The following is a 16,638-nucleotide window of genomic DNA, read 5'->3' on the forward strand; positions in this document are numbered from 1 at the left end:
TAAGACATTAGCTTTACATTCTTCGTCGAACCATGGTTTTTTGTTTTTCCTTTCCCTTTTCCCACAAACTTCTTTTGCACAGTCTTGCAGGGTCTCTTTGATGTTCTTCCAAACCTTCTCAATTCTATTTACCTCTGAGTCTTCCTGATCAAGGTTATTTAATGCTTGGAAACGGTTAGACAGTTTAAGCTGAAACTCTTTCCTTACTCTTTCTTCTCTTAACTTTTCAAAATTAATATTTGTTGCAGTTTTCTGTTTTGTTAGTTTCTCTATCTTAATTCTCTGTCGTAGATTGACTAGAATAAGGTAGTGGTCTGACCCACATTCTGCGTTCCTTATGCTACGTACATTGGTAATATGACTAGAATGTCTGAGATCTATTAGAACATGATCTATTTGGTTGTTAGTTTTTCCATTTGGTGATGTCCATGTGACTTTGTGTATGTCTTTTCTTGGAAAAGATGTACTCATTACCTTCATGCTTATGGCTACCGAGAGACTCAAAAGTCTCACTCCATTATCATTGCTGTTTGAATGAAGACTATGTGATCCTGCAACATTTTTCCATATTTGCTCTTTGCCAATTTTTGCGTTAAAATCACCCATCATTATCTTAGTATCATAACTTGGAAGTTTCCTATATTCTTCCTCCACCATTTCATAAAAATCATCCTTAATATCATCTTCCGCATCTTCCGTAGGCGCGTAAACACACATTACAGATATATTCTTAAATTTACCTTTAATCCTAATAATACATAATCTTTCATCTTTGGCTTCAAAATATATCACAGCACTCTCAATCTTCCTGCTTACAGCAAAACCTACTCCTCTTTGGTAACTTCCATCTTCATTGCCACTATAGTAAACAATGTAATCTTTGGTATTTAGCTTTCCTGCCAATGGCCATCTTGTTTCTTGCAGGGCCACTAGATCCATCTCATATTTATTTAATTCTTCTGATAGAATGTCTATGGCTCCAGGCGCTGCTAGTGTTCTGACATTCCACGTACCAAGTCTCAAAGTCCTAAAGGGTAGCCGAAGTTCATTCCGTGTAATCCGTCCTGTGTCCGAGGCATGGTGTTGGTTTTTCGTAACTTGGTGGTTTTCCGAGGTGAGTTGTTGGCCCGACGCTCAACCCCCACATGCCCTTGGAGGACCGGGTTCGGGTTCTCTGATTTCGCCTACCTTATCAGTGCTAAGCCCACCGAAAAGGCGTTTCCCCCCCTGCACTACGGGGAAGTAACAGAGTCACCCTTGCCAATACCGTTGCTTCCTCACCACTGGGGCTAGCAGTCTAGGTGCATCCGCGGTGGTATTAGCCTTTAGCAGGGGAAATAGTATCACTTAGGAGAATTATCTTGCTTGAATCCAGGTTGACACTAATTGTAGTAACAAATTTTCAGCTGAGAGCTTACAAGCCAGAATACATCGCCATGCAGCAGGACAAAGACGGGATTCAACCCACTCTACTCCGGCAAATACTACAAGAACGGAAGCAGAAAAACAAGAAAATGCCTAAGGTACAATAACTGTTTGGTAGGATATAGCTTTATTCATACTTGGCTTAAAATACCTACTTTTTATGGTCGCCATTTCATTGAAAAGTATTGAAAAGTAAAAGTATTTAGCCGTACTAAATCTAAAAAAAAAAAAAATATTTTATGATTGTTATGGGTACTTATAATGAGTTACCTTAGGCATAAAATATTTTGAAATCATTAAGTTAAAGGAGTTTTGTCGAAGGAAAATGATTATCCATCAGCATAGTTTACGAGGATTATACTACTAAACTATATATGATTTACTATTATTTGTGATGTTTTAGAGGATGTTTCACTCCCCACAACATTTTCTTAGGTCCAGGTAATACTAACTTAATTATCCTAAGCTGTGTAACCAATAAAGTACCAATGCAATGCAGTACAGCAACACAAACATTCATAAAGTCATTTTCAGATCTCAGCTGACTATTTTGAATGGACTGACATGAATCCAATCCCTGATTCTGACTGGGAACTCAAATTCTACCTCCTTAAAAAAATCTTGTCTCAGAAGTCTTTGACACGGCAATACTACCTAAATCATTTCACTGTATTATAGAGCACTTTATGCACTGATTATTTTGATTACAGTATAATTATCAAGTGTTAATTGTATTTAACCTTGCTTACCAAATTTATATTTTTGATTACCAATGCAGCCTAAACCATTATGAGCAGATTTGTCTTTGGTTTATAAAGTTGTTAATTTTTGGCTTGAAGCTTGAAGTTACCTCAGAATACAGATGTAAAATAACAAATCTTCATACTGTTTTTAGTTGATGTACATTAACCCAACTGGTTGCAACCCAACCGGCAGGAATCTTCTTCTGGAGAGAAGGAAAGAAATCTACCAGATAGCTTGCGAGTACAACATTATAATATTGGAGGATGACCCGTACTATCAATTGCACTTTTTAGACGTGAGTTCAATAGTGATAAACTAATACTTAGGTTATATTAATTCATAGAACGAATATAATTTGAATATTAACTAGTACCATTCTAATACATTGTTTGCAGTTTTGTGATTTGCTAGGTTTAGTGTAGTAAATCAATTTGGAATGTTGGCTTTAATGATGTTGATGACGTTTTACTGAATGAATTTAGGCTTACCTTTATCAGAGATCTGCCAGCTATAAATCACAGAGATATAGTAAAGTTTATAAGTTTATTAGAGGCCTTTTCCAAAAACAATGAGAACCAGTTAGAAGATAACGATTTACATTTTTCTGGCTAGTTGACTTCTTTCAAATTGGTGTTTATGATATTACTTAAGCTCTATGCTACAAATTATTTTGGTTTTGTTTAATAACACGTACGATGCTGATCAAGCAATTATTTTGTTTCTTTGTCTTACTTATTGGGTTTGAAATATAGTTGTGTTGTCAGCAACTGTTGAGTTTCATTTCCGAAATGATGTTGCCCAAAGTAGCTGTGGTTCATCCTCCAGGCAGAGGCAGCCCTAGGGCTATGAATCGGTACAAGTGGTGGAGACGCTGAGTAGGTTTGTCAGAAGCATTGGCATTGTTTTGGAGCTCAGGCAAAGTTTTTAAGATGAAGTGTTGTACCACAGACAAATAGAATAAATATAGACTGTCACAGGAAGGTTCCGCAATGTGCAACTTGGAGTGCCTTTAGTTACGCAGCGTCTGCTGGCAGCATATGGCTACTCGCCTGCAGCGAGTGTAGCGGTGTGTACCATAACTACACGGCACTCCTAGCGCGATATGCTAACCGCAGCACTGCTGTCGGTATATGATTATTCTATTTGTCTATGGTTGTAATCATTCATTGTCATCATGATCATCAAGGAAACCAAAATTCTATAAAATTTTTTTATGATTATAGGGAAATTTGCACGTAGAAAAAACAATTCACAAATTACTATTTTATAATCTTAGTTACTGCTTTGTTGTTGAAAATTCATTGTAAATGGTAGTTTCACATTATCATCTTCTTCCATTGCTTACATGAAGAAATGGAAGAAGATGAAATGATGCTGTATATTAAGGGGATAGAATTCCAGAGCAACACAACTTCACTCGAAACTTTGAGGGTAGCAAGCATGGTTCTCCACACCAACATATTTTTTCCATAGTGATACCTCTATGTGTGCATTTATTTGTATTCCTCTATTCAAGTACCCTCTTATGTGAACTGATACAGGAGAACATTCCAAGTCTGCTGTCTATGGATGTCGAGGGACGAGTGATCAGACTAGACTCATTCTCCAAGATTCTCAGTTCCGGGTTGAGAGTTGGCTACGTTACAGGACCTTCATCTTTGATCAGACAGATAGAACTTCATCTTCAGGTCTCCACTCTGCACACGTCCGCTCTTTCACAGGCAAGAATATTTGTGGTTTTAGGCTATATGACTAACAACAGTTTGAATTTGTTAACTGTCTTCAACTTTATGAAATTGAATGTTGGGTCGTATAAGGATACCGATTCCAATTTTTATAAATGTAATGGTCAGGGATTCATTCACAATGAGTTATAAATACCCTGGATACTAACCTATAGTTGTACATTTCAGCCATAGCCCCTGCTATTGGTTAATGAGTAAGAGAAACGTGTTGCCACTCAGTCAGCATTATTTTGCAATTTAATAATATTTTTGCCGTGTCACAAAGTATTTTTTCATCCATTTCTATTTTGTTTTTATCAGCGTGAATTCTTTTGCTGACAAGAGGTGTCAGAAAAACTACACAAAACGTTGGTGTGTTTTACGACCACTGAACCGAGGAGCGTAGGACAGTTGGGTGAGGAGAGCAGGGGGTTGCAAAATGGGAAACTTGTGATTGCTAATATCCACTATTTTCCCTCCACGCATTTGTGTTTGAGTATAGATATGTCATATTCAAACTCTCTGAGTAACAAAATGTAGTAAAGTGACTCAAATTAATTTTTAATAATCAAGAAAATTATTACTTTAATCTAGAAACGGGTTCTCCTTTAGTAAAATTTTCTTCCCTTCTCATTGTGTCATTTGTGGGTTGCATATGAGAATTCTGACGCAGCGGAAGTGTAAAGAATTGGGAACTTGCGGTTGTGAGCATGCACTATCTTTCCCTGTCCGTAGTTATCATCAGGGTACTAAAATATCTGTTAGAATTGTAGGCAATATTTCAATTTTCTTTAACATGTTGGCAAGTAGGTATTCAAAATTAATTTTTGTCATATAACAAACCAGGTATGTTAATTTCTTCTTCCTTCTCTGGGGTGGTCTAAAATAAAAAATACTACATTTTAAAATTATGAAAGTGAAACCATCATTACGTTAGGTGACTCAGCTTATTAGGGAAGGAGTTGAGGACAGCTAAAAGGTTCTGGCCAACAGAATACATTACAGTCCAAAGCTTCTATCAGAAGAATCTTTTGGAAATTTTAAACTGACTGTTTTTTATTGATAATAAATAATGTTCAAACTGGTCATACTGAAAGTACAATCTGATTCAGTCTTTTCTAATTCACTACAGTACTAGAAATATGATATCTCTAGTTTTTTAACCACTGTAAATCTGTAAAAGTTGTGTTTGTGTTTCTAGTACTTTCTAGTACAGAAACTTGTGACTCACTCTATTTATGTTGGTATGTATGTACAATTTGAATAAAGATTGTTAGATTAGATTCAAATTATCTCTGTTAATAATTAAATTAATGTTCCATAGATGGTGGTGAGTAAGCTGCTCGACCATTGGGGATACGACCAGTATCTTAAACACATACAAAATGTGCGAGCGTTTTACAGGGAGAGGAGAGATCTTATGTTGGCCGCTTGTGATAAATATCTGACAGGTAGATAATAATAAACACTGTATACACTGAATGTATTTTAATTGAGAGTAGGCTAGAAAGCATGGTCGAGAGCGAGGTGTTTATTTTTGTAGACTAATTGTATCTAAGGAGTTGTATTGGCTCAATTGATATCAACTACAGTGTGCCGATCACAGCCTGATGCTGTGAAATATGAGCGTGACGCTCATATACTGAGTAACAGCTTACTGGCGCTTTGGAGTCTAGCCCGCACAGTAATTATTAGAAGTACCTGTTTTTTGTTATCAAACCTTCTAAATTCTTTCTAATCAAACATCATACGACTCACTCCCACGCACGGGTTATCCCATGTGGGATTAATTTTGTTTATTTTTAGTAATACATTTTAAAACCTATTTCTATTGCATATATTACATTTTGTAAATATTGTCTATTTTATACGAAATAAAGTATTTTGATTTGATTTGATTTGATTTGACGGCCCCTAAGACTCCCAGGCCAATTACATAATCATCTGTGGAGGTTTTTTATCTACACCCTCATGAAACCCTGTCAATGCTATCACGAAAGCTTATTTTTATTCCAAATATAGAAGGAGGGTCTGTAATAATGAACTCTTTTAACCTCTCAAGTTCTGCATCAACGCCGTAGTCCCATGGAATATTCCGGCGACCAAGACTCAGTGCTAGGTTGGGGCCAATGTTCTCGGAAGTGTCACGGCACGTGGCTGAACCAAGTAACTGTGCAACTTTAGTTTTTTTAACGCCCCAAGTGACCGATAGGAAGCAGCACCTTACGGTGAGCCAACTGACGTCATGCGGCATAGCTGCAAAGCTGATTGGCTGACGCCTCTTTACGGCCGATATGGCTATGAACGAGGTGAACTCAGCTGATCATAGTCCAAATTCTAAATTAATTTCTGTCGGTCTAAATTCCACGTCACCTTTCTCCCTTCTTTCTAAAATTAAATCTATCAATCACAATAATGTCTAATTTAACGTTGTGAAGTTTTGTCGCGAATTCTACTCTAAGATTGTTATTTTACTTTTTAGCTAAAACATTTGTTATATGTTGTATGATGGTGGGTTATACATTTGTAATTGGATTATTTTTGTTAATTAAAGTAAGTCGGAAGTTAAGTTTATAATAAATTAATTGTTCAAAGTTTGTAGTTTCATTCGGCAACCTGTCAAACGAGCAATGACGAGCGTAAAAAGTGACTTTTATCCAAGTCAACTGATGAAATTGAACAGTTAAATATTTAATATTATCATGTCTACCTCAAAATATGTACCTTTATCATTGTAAGTATTTCAGTACTTTTGTATTGTCGCTGTCTTCTTCCATTTCTGAATTATGTTCTCTTTATATATTGTCGTTTTCTTTCTAGATACTATTAATTTTTTCAAAGGTATTAAGTAATTATTCTTTTCTTGTGGTAATTTCGCCAGAGATGTGACTAACATTAGCAAACTAAATCTTATATTTTTGCACCTGACCAAACTTCCCTCGTATCCTCACAGCTACACTCAGACCTAGATTGGAAAAGAGCTGAGTTCACTTGATGCTGACAATATAAGTATTTGAAAGGTGTCAATTATTCTTTCCGCCTTTTGAAGACGTTAATAGTATGATTACTTCACTTAAAGGGAATATAACAAATCTCGTGATTCTTTCCCTTTTTCAGGTTTAGCCAAGTGGAATGCTTCTTCAGGAGGAATGTTTCTATGGCTGCAAGTCCCGTTGTTGGAGGACACTTGGAATTTTGCAGCCAAACACTGCCTGGAAAAGTGTCTTCTGATTGTTCCAGGACATCCCTTCACTGGAGAAGTCCCTCCAGCGACCTACAACTTTATCAGACTCTCATTTTCTTTGGCCTCTCCTGCTCAAATGGATGAAGTGAGTTTAACAAATATCTTTAAGTATGTACATTGTTAAGTACCTTTGTTTTTGAGATTAGTGAGGAGACTTAGTTAAGAGTTGTCAAATTTCATGGCGAAATAGCCTTTGAATCACAAAAAAAAAGTAAAAATGGTTTAATTGATACCTTGCTTTGTCAAGTGGTCCAAGGTTATTAGTAACCCTACTGATCTGTCCAAGTTGGGCAGTTCAGTAAATCCATTGGACAAAACATAAAAAACGCACATAAAACGTAAATACATAAAACATTTTATGTAATATATTTTCATACTCTTTTATTGCATTCCTATAATTTACTTGATTTAAAAAGAAGAGAATTTTTTATTTCCTTTATAAATCTGTTGTGGTTTGTATCAACTGGTGAGTAATATTTTCTTGGTAAATTTTCTTTAAAGCGTTTTGTAAGTGATAGGTTTAGCCAATGTAGAAGATGGCGCAATCATCAAACGTCATTTTGTAAATTCCAATCTTATCAGTTGTAGCAATAAGGTTCTTGTTGTGGCTTTTCAACCGGATAATTTTTCGGTCTTAGGTATAATTTATACAATAGTGCTAAGTTGTTCATTGAGATTTCTGATGCAAAACCATGATTTAGAGAAACAATATATTTAGTGCATACACGTTTTTTACCAATTACTTTGTGATTTTGGGTGTTTTGTACATGTTCGTTTACCAATCAGTCAATCAATGAGTTTTTGTTTATGTTCAAGGCTGCATGTATTTGAGTGTGTTTACTTCTTTGTCTCAGTTACCTCGGCTAAGTGTAATGAAATAATCTATGTACAAAACAAATAGACGCAGAAAGTTTTAAATTGTTTGTGGGATTGGATGACTCGAGTATTGTTTGAGTTGTAGTGGTAGGTGATCTGTATTGAAATTGAATCGGTCGACATATTTGAAAACACTGAGATCAAAAGATTAATCACATTATCAGTTCCTCTGCTTATATGAATTTATTGTTTTTGTGGATGGCAAAAGTCTCCGATCGAAGACTTATTAAGTTTTAACTAAGAATTTTGTTTTGTTAATTAGATGACATTTTATTTAGAGGCTATAAACAACAGGTAAATGTACTTGGAACCTGCCTGAACACCATCCACAAGAACACAAGATTCACATTAGAGTAGGAAACAGACAATGCAATTAATTCTCTAAGTGTCTTCAAATATGTCGACAGATTCGATTTCAATACATGTATAGAACACCTACCACTAAATCTCAAACAATACTCGAGTCATCCAATCCCACAAACAATTCAAAACTTTCTGTGTCCAATTGTTGTGTACATAGATTATTCCATTACACTTAGCCGAGGTAACTGAGACAAAGATGTAAACATACTCAAATACATGCAGCCTTCAACATTTACAACTCATTGATTGACTGATTGGTAAACAAACATGTACAAAACACCCAAAGATTCCAAAGTAATTGGTAAAAAATGTGTATGCACTAAATATTGTTTCTCTTAGTAATGATTTGGTATCAGAACTATCAATGAACAACTTAACAATATTGTATAAGACCGAAAAGTTATCCGATTGGTTGAAAAGCCAAAACAACAACCTTATTGGTACAACTGATAAGATTAGAATTTACAAAATCACGTTTGATGATTGACCCAGCTTCTACATCGGCCAAACCTCTCACTCAGTAACAAAACGCCTTAAAGGATATTTACAAGAAAATATTCCACATCAGTTGATATAAACCACAACAACAGATTTAAATGAGAATTAAAAAATTCTCCCCATATACAATAAATTAAATTTTAGAATACAATACAAGAATGAAATACTGTATATAAATATTTAAACCCCCCACCCCCCTCCAACTTAAGTGAACAACGAGATGTCCATTTTATCCAGCACAAGTTAAAATATGACTTTGAAGCTATCAGCTTTAAAAATAATAATAGTGAAAACTCCACAAGCAATGAAAGATTGAGGAAAATCTGAAAATCAAGAAAGGGCGACCTTACGTCCCCCTCTTGACAATGGCATTAATTGTGATAAAGAAACTCTTCTCAGTTTCGCTAATTTATTTGTGCTACCGACATGGAGATAGTTGGTTCTTCTTCTCACCTTATTTTAAATAGAAATAGCTGACGCACCACAAAAAACTAAAGTGATAATTTTATGTTTTTGCAATTATTTTTCTCCTTTTTATCACATATTCCTAATTCTTCCTGGATATAACTAGGCCTCCAGTTCCACGTAGCTATATTCTTGTAAAACTTATTATCATGCCTCCCTCTCTTAGGCTCCTAATCCAATTTTCCTAAGGCTAGACATTAAAATTCTAAGGCTCTTTTTGAAATTTGTAACTTTAATTTATCAAATAGCTATCCTGCCTGATCCCTAGTCAATTTTTAAATACCTGACAAACCTATATCATATCTTTACTTTTAAGATAAGCTATACATTTCCAATAAACAACTTTAAACTACCTAATAAACCTATTGCTAAACAGCTAACACCCTAATCTTTGTCTTATCAAAAATGACGACATTTCATATTTTGAAATGTTTTCCTACAGTTTTTTTCTGTTGTGGAGTTGTCCAGCATCGAAGTTGTATAAAGGAGGGCCAGGTATCTACAAAATATTGAATCACTAATTCAGTTAACATCAGCTAATTAGCCAACATCAGTTCCTGTGACTCAGCCGGAGAAAAAAACTTCTATAATCTTTCTTTTAATCTCATACCAGTCCATGCCCCAATTTTCCTCTCCGGATTTTCAAAAATATCTAAGGCTGTGTCCGTTAAATAAATGGGAAAATAGGTTTTCTTTTTCCCATCGTCCCAATTGTTCACGGTCGCTGCCACTTTTTGATATGCGAGAAATCCATATTAACTAACCTCAGGATAGCTTGCATATACACATGGGAGCGTATTAACAAAACCTTGATGTATGTATGAGGAGATGTTAGACAAGAGCTGGTTAACTTTGTTGAGTAAGATGACCATGTTTATCTAAATAAACTGACACTAAAACTTGATTTAAGAATAACTATTAGTAGGAAACATCCAGGAGGTAGCTCTACTACTAAAATAAAATATACTCCCGCACAAGGTATTAACAATCAAGTATCTGGTCCAAATTAAAATTCCCTTTACTAGATTCTACAAACCAGAAAATTCCCTCTGAAATCCCAAATCCTTTTGAACAGAACTTGCCCTTTACAAACCCTCCTCATAGAGCCTAACCTTAAGAGAGAGTGACTAGTATTCACCCCTAAGTTCCCTGCCCTGGACAACTGCTCCCTTTCCCTTCCTCAGGTAACCTATTTATTGACCTAGACAATTACTTAGTGAAAAGCCCTCCTAGCATCATAGTGCTTACATAAACACCTGCAGCACGCCTCCCATCTTGCAAGGCCTGACCAAAGGTCATCAACCTAGTTTGCCTCGGCTATCCTCCATTACAACATGTGTCTCCCATGATAGTGGTCAGTTTTTTAGTGTTCTTCCTGGTGCCTCTTTCTCTGACATTCTCTACTAAATATAACTATCAATGTCTATTTGTAATGTATGTAGGATTAAGGATAAGTGTACAAATTTGGACATAATGTTCACCTCTGCATAATTATTGCTTACTTAAATAGGCCAGTATTTTTAAAATGATTTTTTCTTGTTTTAGGGAGTGAAGCTTTTGGCAGAAATTATTAAAGAACAAGCTACAAAAAAATGTTGAATAGGATTGAACTACTATGGAATCTACATTTTTGCAAACAGTGCTATAACCAGTTTATGTCATACTTGTGAATAATAAAAAAAATAATCCTGTTCTATTACTACCTATCCTAAAATAAGCACATATATTTCCATTTTGACAGTGAATGAATAAATCCCATTTTTGTTCAATTTTGTGCGTAATTTATAAGCTCTTAAAAGTTTCTTGGTCCAACGTGAAGTTCAAACGTAGCGTTAGTTTTCGGCTAACGAGGTCCACGGGTTTCACAGACTAACAGAAACTGTCCTTTATTATAGTTGTTATCGGAGAGATGTATGAAAACTATCTTTAAAAACCCCAATAATCCACACAATACATTTTGCCAATTCCCGCACTACTCTAAACCAAGTGTATGTATATAGACCATCCACAAAAGTTAAGGAAAGCTATTAATATACAAAACTACTATACAAATCTTTTAATATAAATATATTAAACATCCTGATAAAGAAGACTACACCAGCTCTACTTTGTTTAAATCAATATACTAACATCGAAGCTGACAAAATTGGAAAGACAGGATCAAACTGACAACACTTCGGAGATCAAAGCATTCGCCCAGCCATAACATAAACCTGATAAGTTCCTGCTAATAATTTATGTAGCATTACACAGTATCACTATCAGCCTAGTATCAGTAACAGCTAAATCAATATTGACATTGTAAGGTCTAGGGTCTATGCTGTATAACTGAATTATTGTGAAAAGCTGATGACTTATTATAAAACAATCATTCAGATGGTTTGTATGTACGAGTCGTAGTTTCATATATCAAGCATATACTAGTAACTGCATTTACTTTTGGATTAGCCATTTCATATGCTGAGGGCAAGTGTATTCCTAAATCCCCTAGTTTTTAACAGCTTTATTTTGTTTTGTTTTTTATCATAAGTACTAGTTAATCCTTTGTATGTGATTCTATTTTCAACTGGTTTTAATTCTGAGACAGCACTTTTGTGTCCACATTTGTGAAATTTGTTTTTGTTGGAAAATCACTTAGAGGAGATCCATTTATATATTTTGATGTAATAGAGGATCCCAGTTCAAGTGGACCATGTTTTTCAAATCCTCTCCAAAGTTCCAAGTCATGGTTCTAAGTGAAAGTTTTTATTGCTACACTGTTACCTTGTATAGACTCACTATTTACTCCCAAGTAATAAATTCTTACTGTTACTTACTACAGAAGATAACTTATATTTAATAGTTATCTGAGGGATGTATGAAAAGTATCTTTAAAAACCCAATAATCTACACAATACATTTTCCTAATACCCTCACTACTCTAAACCAAACCTCCTGTAAATCATAAAAAGGAAAACTACGAATATACAACACTACACTACCATATTACAAAAATACAAATAGATCAAACACCCTTATACACAAAAAAGGAGAATACACCAGCTCAAAGATTTTTGAATCAACATACTACATAGAAATTTACAAAATTGAAAATACAGGAACAAACCAACAACACTTCAGAGACCAAAGCATTTGCCCAGCCCTGACATAAACCTGTTAAGTTCCCACGCCCAACTGTAAAACAACCTAAATTTTAACACTCCCAGTAAAAAAAAAAGAAAAACAGGAAGACAACGGTCTTGCCAGCCTGTGGCCATCATCGTTGCGTTGTTTGCTCGACCTGACCATTCATGTCTATGATAAATAGACAAAAAAAGGTCCAGAGGTGTGACGACCTAGAATATTCTTGCCTTGATTCGCTACTATTTTTTTATTTTTGACTCCAGTTTGATGGCCATACTCTGTAAACCTGCCTTTAGGGGCTGACACCAGTTATTCATCAGGTAGTCACCAAAATTATTTTCTAAATCTTGGGATTATATGTGAGGTACCAAATTTTAAGGGGGGTAAAAACGTATTGCTAGTCAACAAACACCATAACTTACCCGATTTTTATCCACAACATCCTAATCCTAGGCCTATGTGTTGGCCCTAGCTTGGGCTATGGGCCAAAGAACGTAGGCCTACTTTTGATAACAGTGAAGTACACGAACACACCCACAACTACATATTTATTCATAATAGCAATCCTTTTCACCAAATAAAGTTAAAACGACCGATTTTACGAATATTTAACGCCGATGACAACATCACTTAACCTCAAAATGGTGTTTGTTGACCAACGACAGACGACAACTAGACCGGCTCAACAGGCGAATCCCCGATCAGCTGTTGGCTAGTTTCCGAAATCGCCACCGCAGCGCTTGAGCCGCGGCCGAGGAAATCGGGATTTGAGCCGGACAAGAATTAATTATTCGCTGTTCGACCGTCGACTCGTTAACGAGAAGCCTCTTCGCACAACGAAATTAACTTCGCCATACGATACCGATTCAGGTTAGCTACGTTTTCAGACTTTCCTACTTTCTTTTAAATATTCTTTTTCTAACATACGCATACTCGTCTGCCATTTATTTTATCCGTCTACGTTCGATTATAATTTTCTAAATTCTATTAACTTAGTTCTCGCCGACTCGTACAAAACCCGCCAGTTCCTGCCTGCCAGTGACTAGCGGTGGATATTTTTCGGCTCTTTTAAACCAATTGGCTATTAAATTACGTTTATTCAGTTCGTTTCACGATTAAATTATTACTTAAGTTACTCCAGTCGATTCGACGTTTTAATACCCCGAGACTTGTCGTCTACGTTCTAAACCCCGTCTTTGGCGGGTGAAAGAACCAAGTCTTGGGAGCAGGCTGAGTTGAATAATCAGCTACAAAAATTAGTATTAAATTTAGTTTAAACCACTCACGTTAAATTATCCGTCCAATTATATTAATTAGGCCCCGACGACTCTGTAGGGATTGGGTTTTACATTATATTCGATTCTATATTATTTACCTAGGCTTTTAGCTAATTATTCTACTTATTATACTTTTAGCTAATTATTTAGCTAATTATTATACTTTTAGCTAGTTCATTACGAGTAATTGAATCATACTGGCTTAAGATTGAATACTCGTTGGCCCTACAGAGTCATTCAAAAGTTAGGCAAAATTCTCCAAAACACGCTAGCGAAGGTGAGGATGAAATAGCTCCTACTGAGCGTCTGCAGGATTTCCTGAGCGCTTCTAGAGCTCTGAGCCTTCGATTAAATTTAAATAAATTGATCAGTCAAAGCCGTGACACCTTCGTATCGACCCCTGGATTTTTCTCGGCTCCTTCTGAGCACTCCGGGGAAGAAATTTGAGTGTGGCCGGTTCTAGGGTAGGCCTAGCCTGACTTAGGTGAATACCAGTTTATTCCCCCCCTAGAATTTTGCGTCACATCTCTGGCGCCCGAACATTTGGACTCGAAAACACGGTTTTGACTTTGAAATTTAGACGAAATGACTGGAGAAACTAAATCCACGACTTCGAGTACCCCGACGACTATTGCCCGACCCGATACGCTACCGATCGGCCACGTGACGATATCCACGGTGGGAATTCAAACGTCAACGACGACCACGACCACGACGACGATCTCCCAAATACCTTCGACGATGGAGAGCATCCCGAAATCACCGTTGGACGACTCACGCGTCGGCTGGATTCATACTCTGAGCAAACAGCTCCTGATAGCCGAGATGAGTAAATATCATCTAGATACTGAGGGTAGCGTCGCCGAGCTCCGCAAACGTTTTTGCGATTATTGGAAGAAACCGTTGGGAAGCATCGGTCAGCCGATGAACCCGACGGTGATAACAGCCTCGACAGCCTACGATACGCAAATCCGACAGTGGCTGGCACCTCCTTCCGCGTACCAGGAGATGGCCAGCGTGCGAGAAATTCTCGGAGTCTCTCCGAACGCTGATTCTGAATCCGTTCGACGAGCCCTCGCGGCGTTGGTAAAGCGTCCGGCCTACATCCCGTCGACCGGGGAAGACATTTTGTCGTACCCCGTACCCTCCGGTCTACCGACGGAACGCGAATCCCACGCGATGTTTGAGAGTCGCGGAGAACGGCCAACTGCTTACCTGACGTCGCACGACCTGACACTTCCGCGACAGCCTATCATACCGTCACAAACCCAGACGACGCGTCACGATTACGAAGACCGGACCTACGAGCCCCGAACCCACATCCCGCGTCACGAGTTCGAAGACCGGACCCACGAATGGCCGCGATCCAACCAGGGCCTGGTGACGTCACAACCACGACCAGCCTTCTCAACCTCACGTCCAGACAACCCCAACCCGTGGGGTGGGACGAGAGTAGAGAGTAAATGTCTGTTCTGGCACACGAAATTTTGAGGAAAAACACTGTCTGTTCTGGCGCACGAAATTTTGAAAAACACTGTCTCTTCTGGAACCGAGCTGGCTGAAGCTGGGAGGCAAGAGCTCCGCTGATGAGGTTTAAGTAGTGTAGCGTTGCAGAATTTCTTACATTTACACTAACTAGAGACTCTGACCGTCCTACATACCAAATTTCAACTCTATATCTCAAACGGTTAAGGAGATATTAATTGTAAGGTGAAGGTAAATAGTTAAGCCCAAGTCCTACATTTATGATTTTTTTTCAAATCCTTGCATGCGGGTCAACTGTATTTTATGTCCTTAACATATGTACAAAATTTCATATAAATCGGTTAGTAAATAACCAAACACAAGGCAACTTTTAAAAATTCACATGATCGTGTGTAGTGTGCAAGCTTATGAACCATTCCGAATTTTGTTTGCACTAAAACAAACTAGAGACTCTCACCGTCCTGCATACCAAATTTTAACTCGATAGCTCAAATAATAACGGAGATATTACATATTGGGCAAAGGTCAATAGTTAGGTCCAACCCAAACATGTCCTAGAGGAATGAAAATTATATAATTATATAGCTCATGTATGTAAACCTTCTTTATGGAATTTCTTAAAAATTTTCTTATTTTTGCTCTATCTCTTACCGTTTCCAAGATATAAGCGATTAAAGAATTTATTGGTAAAAACAAAATTAAATTTAAGTATAAGTTTTTAAAAAGTTAAAGTTTCAAAAATATTTAAGTTTCAAAACGATTCTAATTCTTAAATTGTGTTTTACTCACCAAGTTAGTGGAAGGAGATGCTCACTGAAGCTAACACAAAACCACAGCTTGATTGAACAGAGACATCAAGTAATATACCCAATCTATCATGATTCTGGCTGACGCAAATGAGTGATAATCATGAGCATGTTGTAAAGGACGCACGTGGTGTTAACAGTCCACTGTGCAACAAAATTTTCCACAGAATAACAGAAGTTGGCAAATGCACAAATTAGTGATTGGTAATCAAACATGGTGACCCGGAGGTCAGCGCGCCGCTGATAGCTAAAGATTGCTACAGCATTCTGTTGCCCTGATACCCAAAACAGTAAAAACATCTGTTAACTTCGATATATCGGTATTTAGTTCGATTCGATATATCGATATTAATTTCGAAAATCGATTTATACAGTTCGATATTATTGTAACTATATTCCTACTACATTCTGCCAGCCGGATAACTGTTTCAGAATTTGTCTAAATCTTTTCTTCGATATTTTTGTTTTAAAAATCAGTTCATTTGTTTGAGTTTTGTTTCAAATGTGTCCTTCTATATCATAGCACCTTAATACTTTTCCCTAATTGGTTTTGTTTATTTTCTGCGTATTTAACTATATTACTTTAGTGACTATGTTGATGCAACTTG

The 16,638-nt window shown here is 36.8% G+C and overlaps 1 protein-coding gene across 2 annotated transcripts in view; it reads left to right on the forward strand.

Moving 5' to 3' along the window:
• The window catches only part of LOC128987077 (kynurenine/alpha-aminoadipate aminotransferase, mitochondrial-like), a 59,383-nt gene extending 48,292 nt beyond the window's left edge, over positions 1-11,091 (forward strand). For both annotated transcript variants that reach the window (XM_054407767.1, XM_054407768.1), the window contains exons 6-11: positions 1,407-1,523; positions 2,321-2,464; positions 3,711-3,890; positions 5,218-5,344; positions 7,011-7,222; positions 10,885-11,091. In XM_054407767.1, coding sequence (XP_054263742.1) covers positions 1,407-1,523; positions 2,321-2,464; positions 3,711-3,890; positions 5,218-5,344; positions 7,011-7,222; positions 10,885-10,938 — 834 coding nt within the window. In that variant the 3' untranslated portion in view covers positions 10,939-11,091. The remainder of the gene's footprint in view (positions 1-1,406; positions 1,524-2,320; positions 2,465-3,710; positions 3,891-5,217; positions 5,345-7,010; positions 7,223-10,884) is intronic.
• The last annotated feature ends 5,547 nt before the right edge of the window (positions 11,092-16,638 follow it).

The sequence above is a fragment of the Macrosteles quadrilineatus genome, unplaced genomic scaffold (assembly GCF_028750875.1).
Source record: "Macrosteles quadrilineatus isolate MER2022 unplaced genomic scaffold, UCM_ALF_1.0 Scaffold_2__2_contigs__length_208266976, whole genome shotgun sequence".
In the NCBI taxonomy this organism is placed as follows: Eukaryota; Metazoa; Arthropoda; class Insecta; order Hemiptera; family Cicadellidae; genus Macrosteles; species Macrosteles quadrilineatus.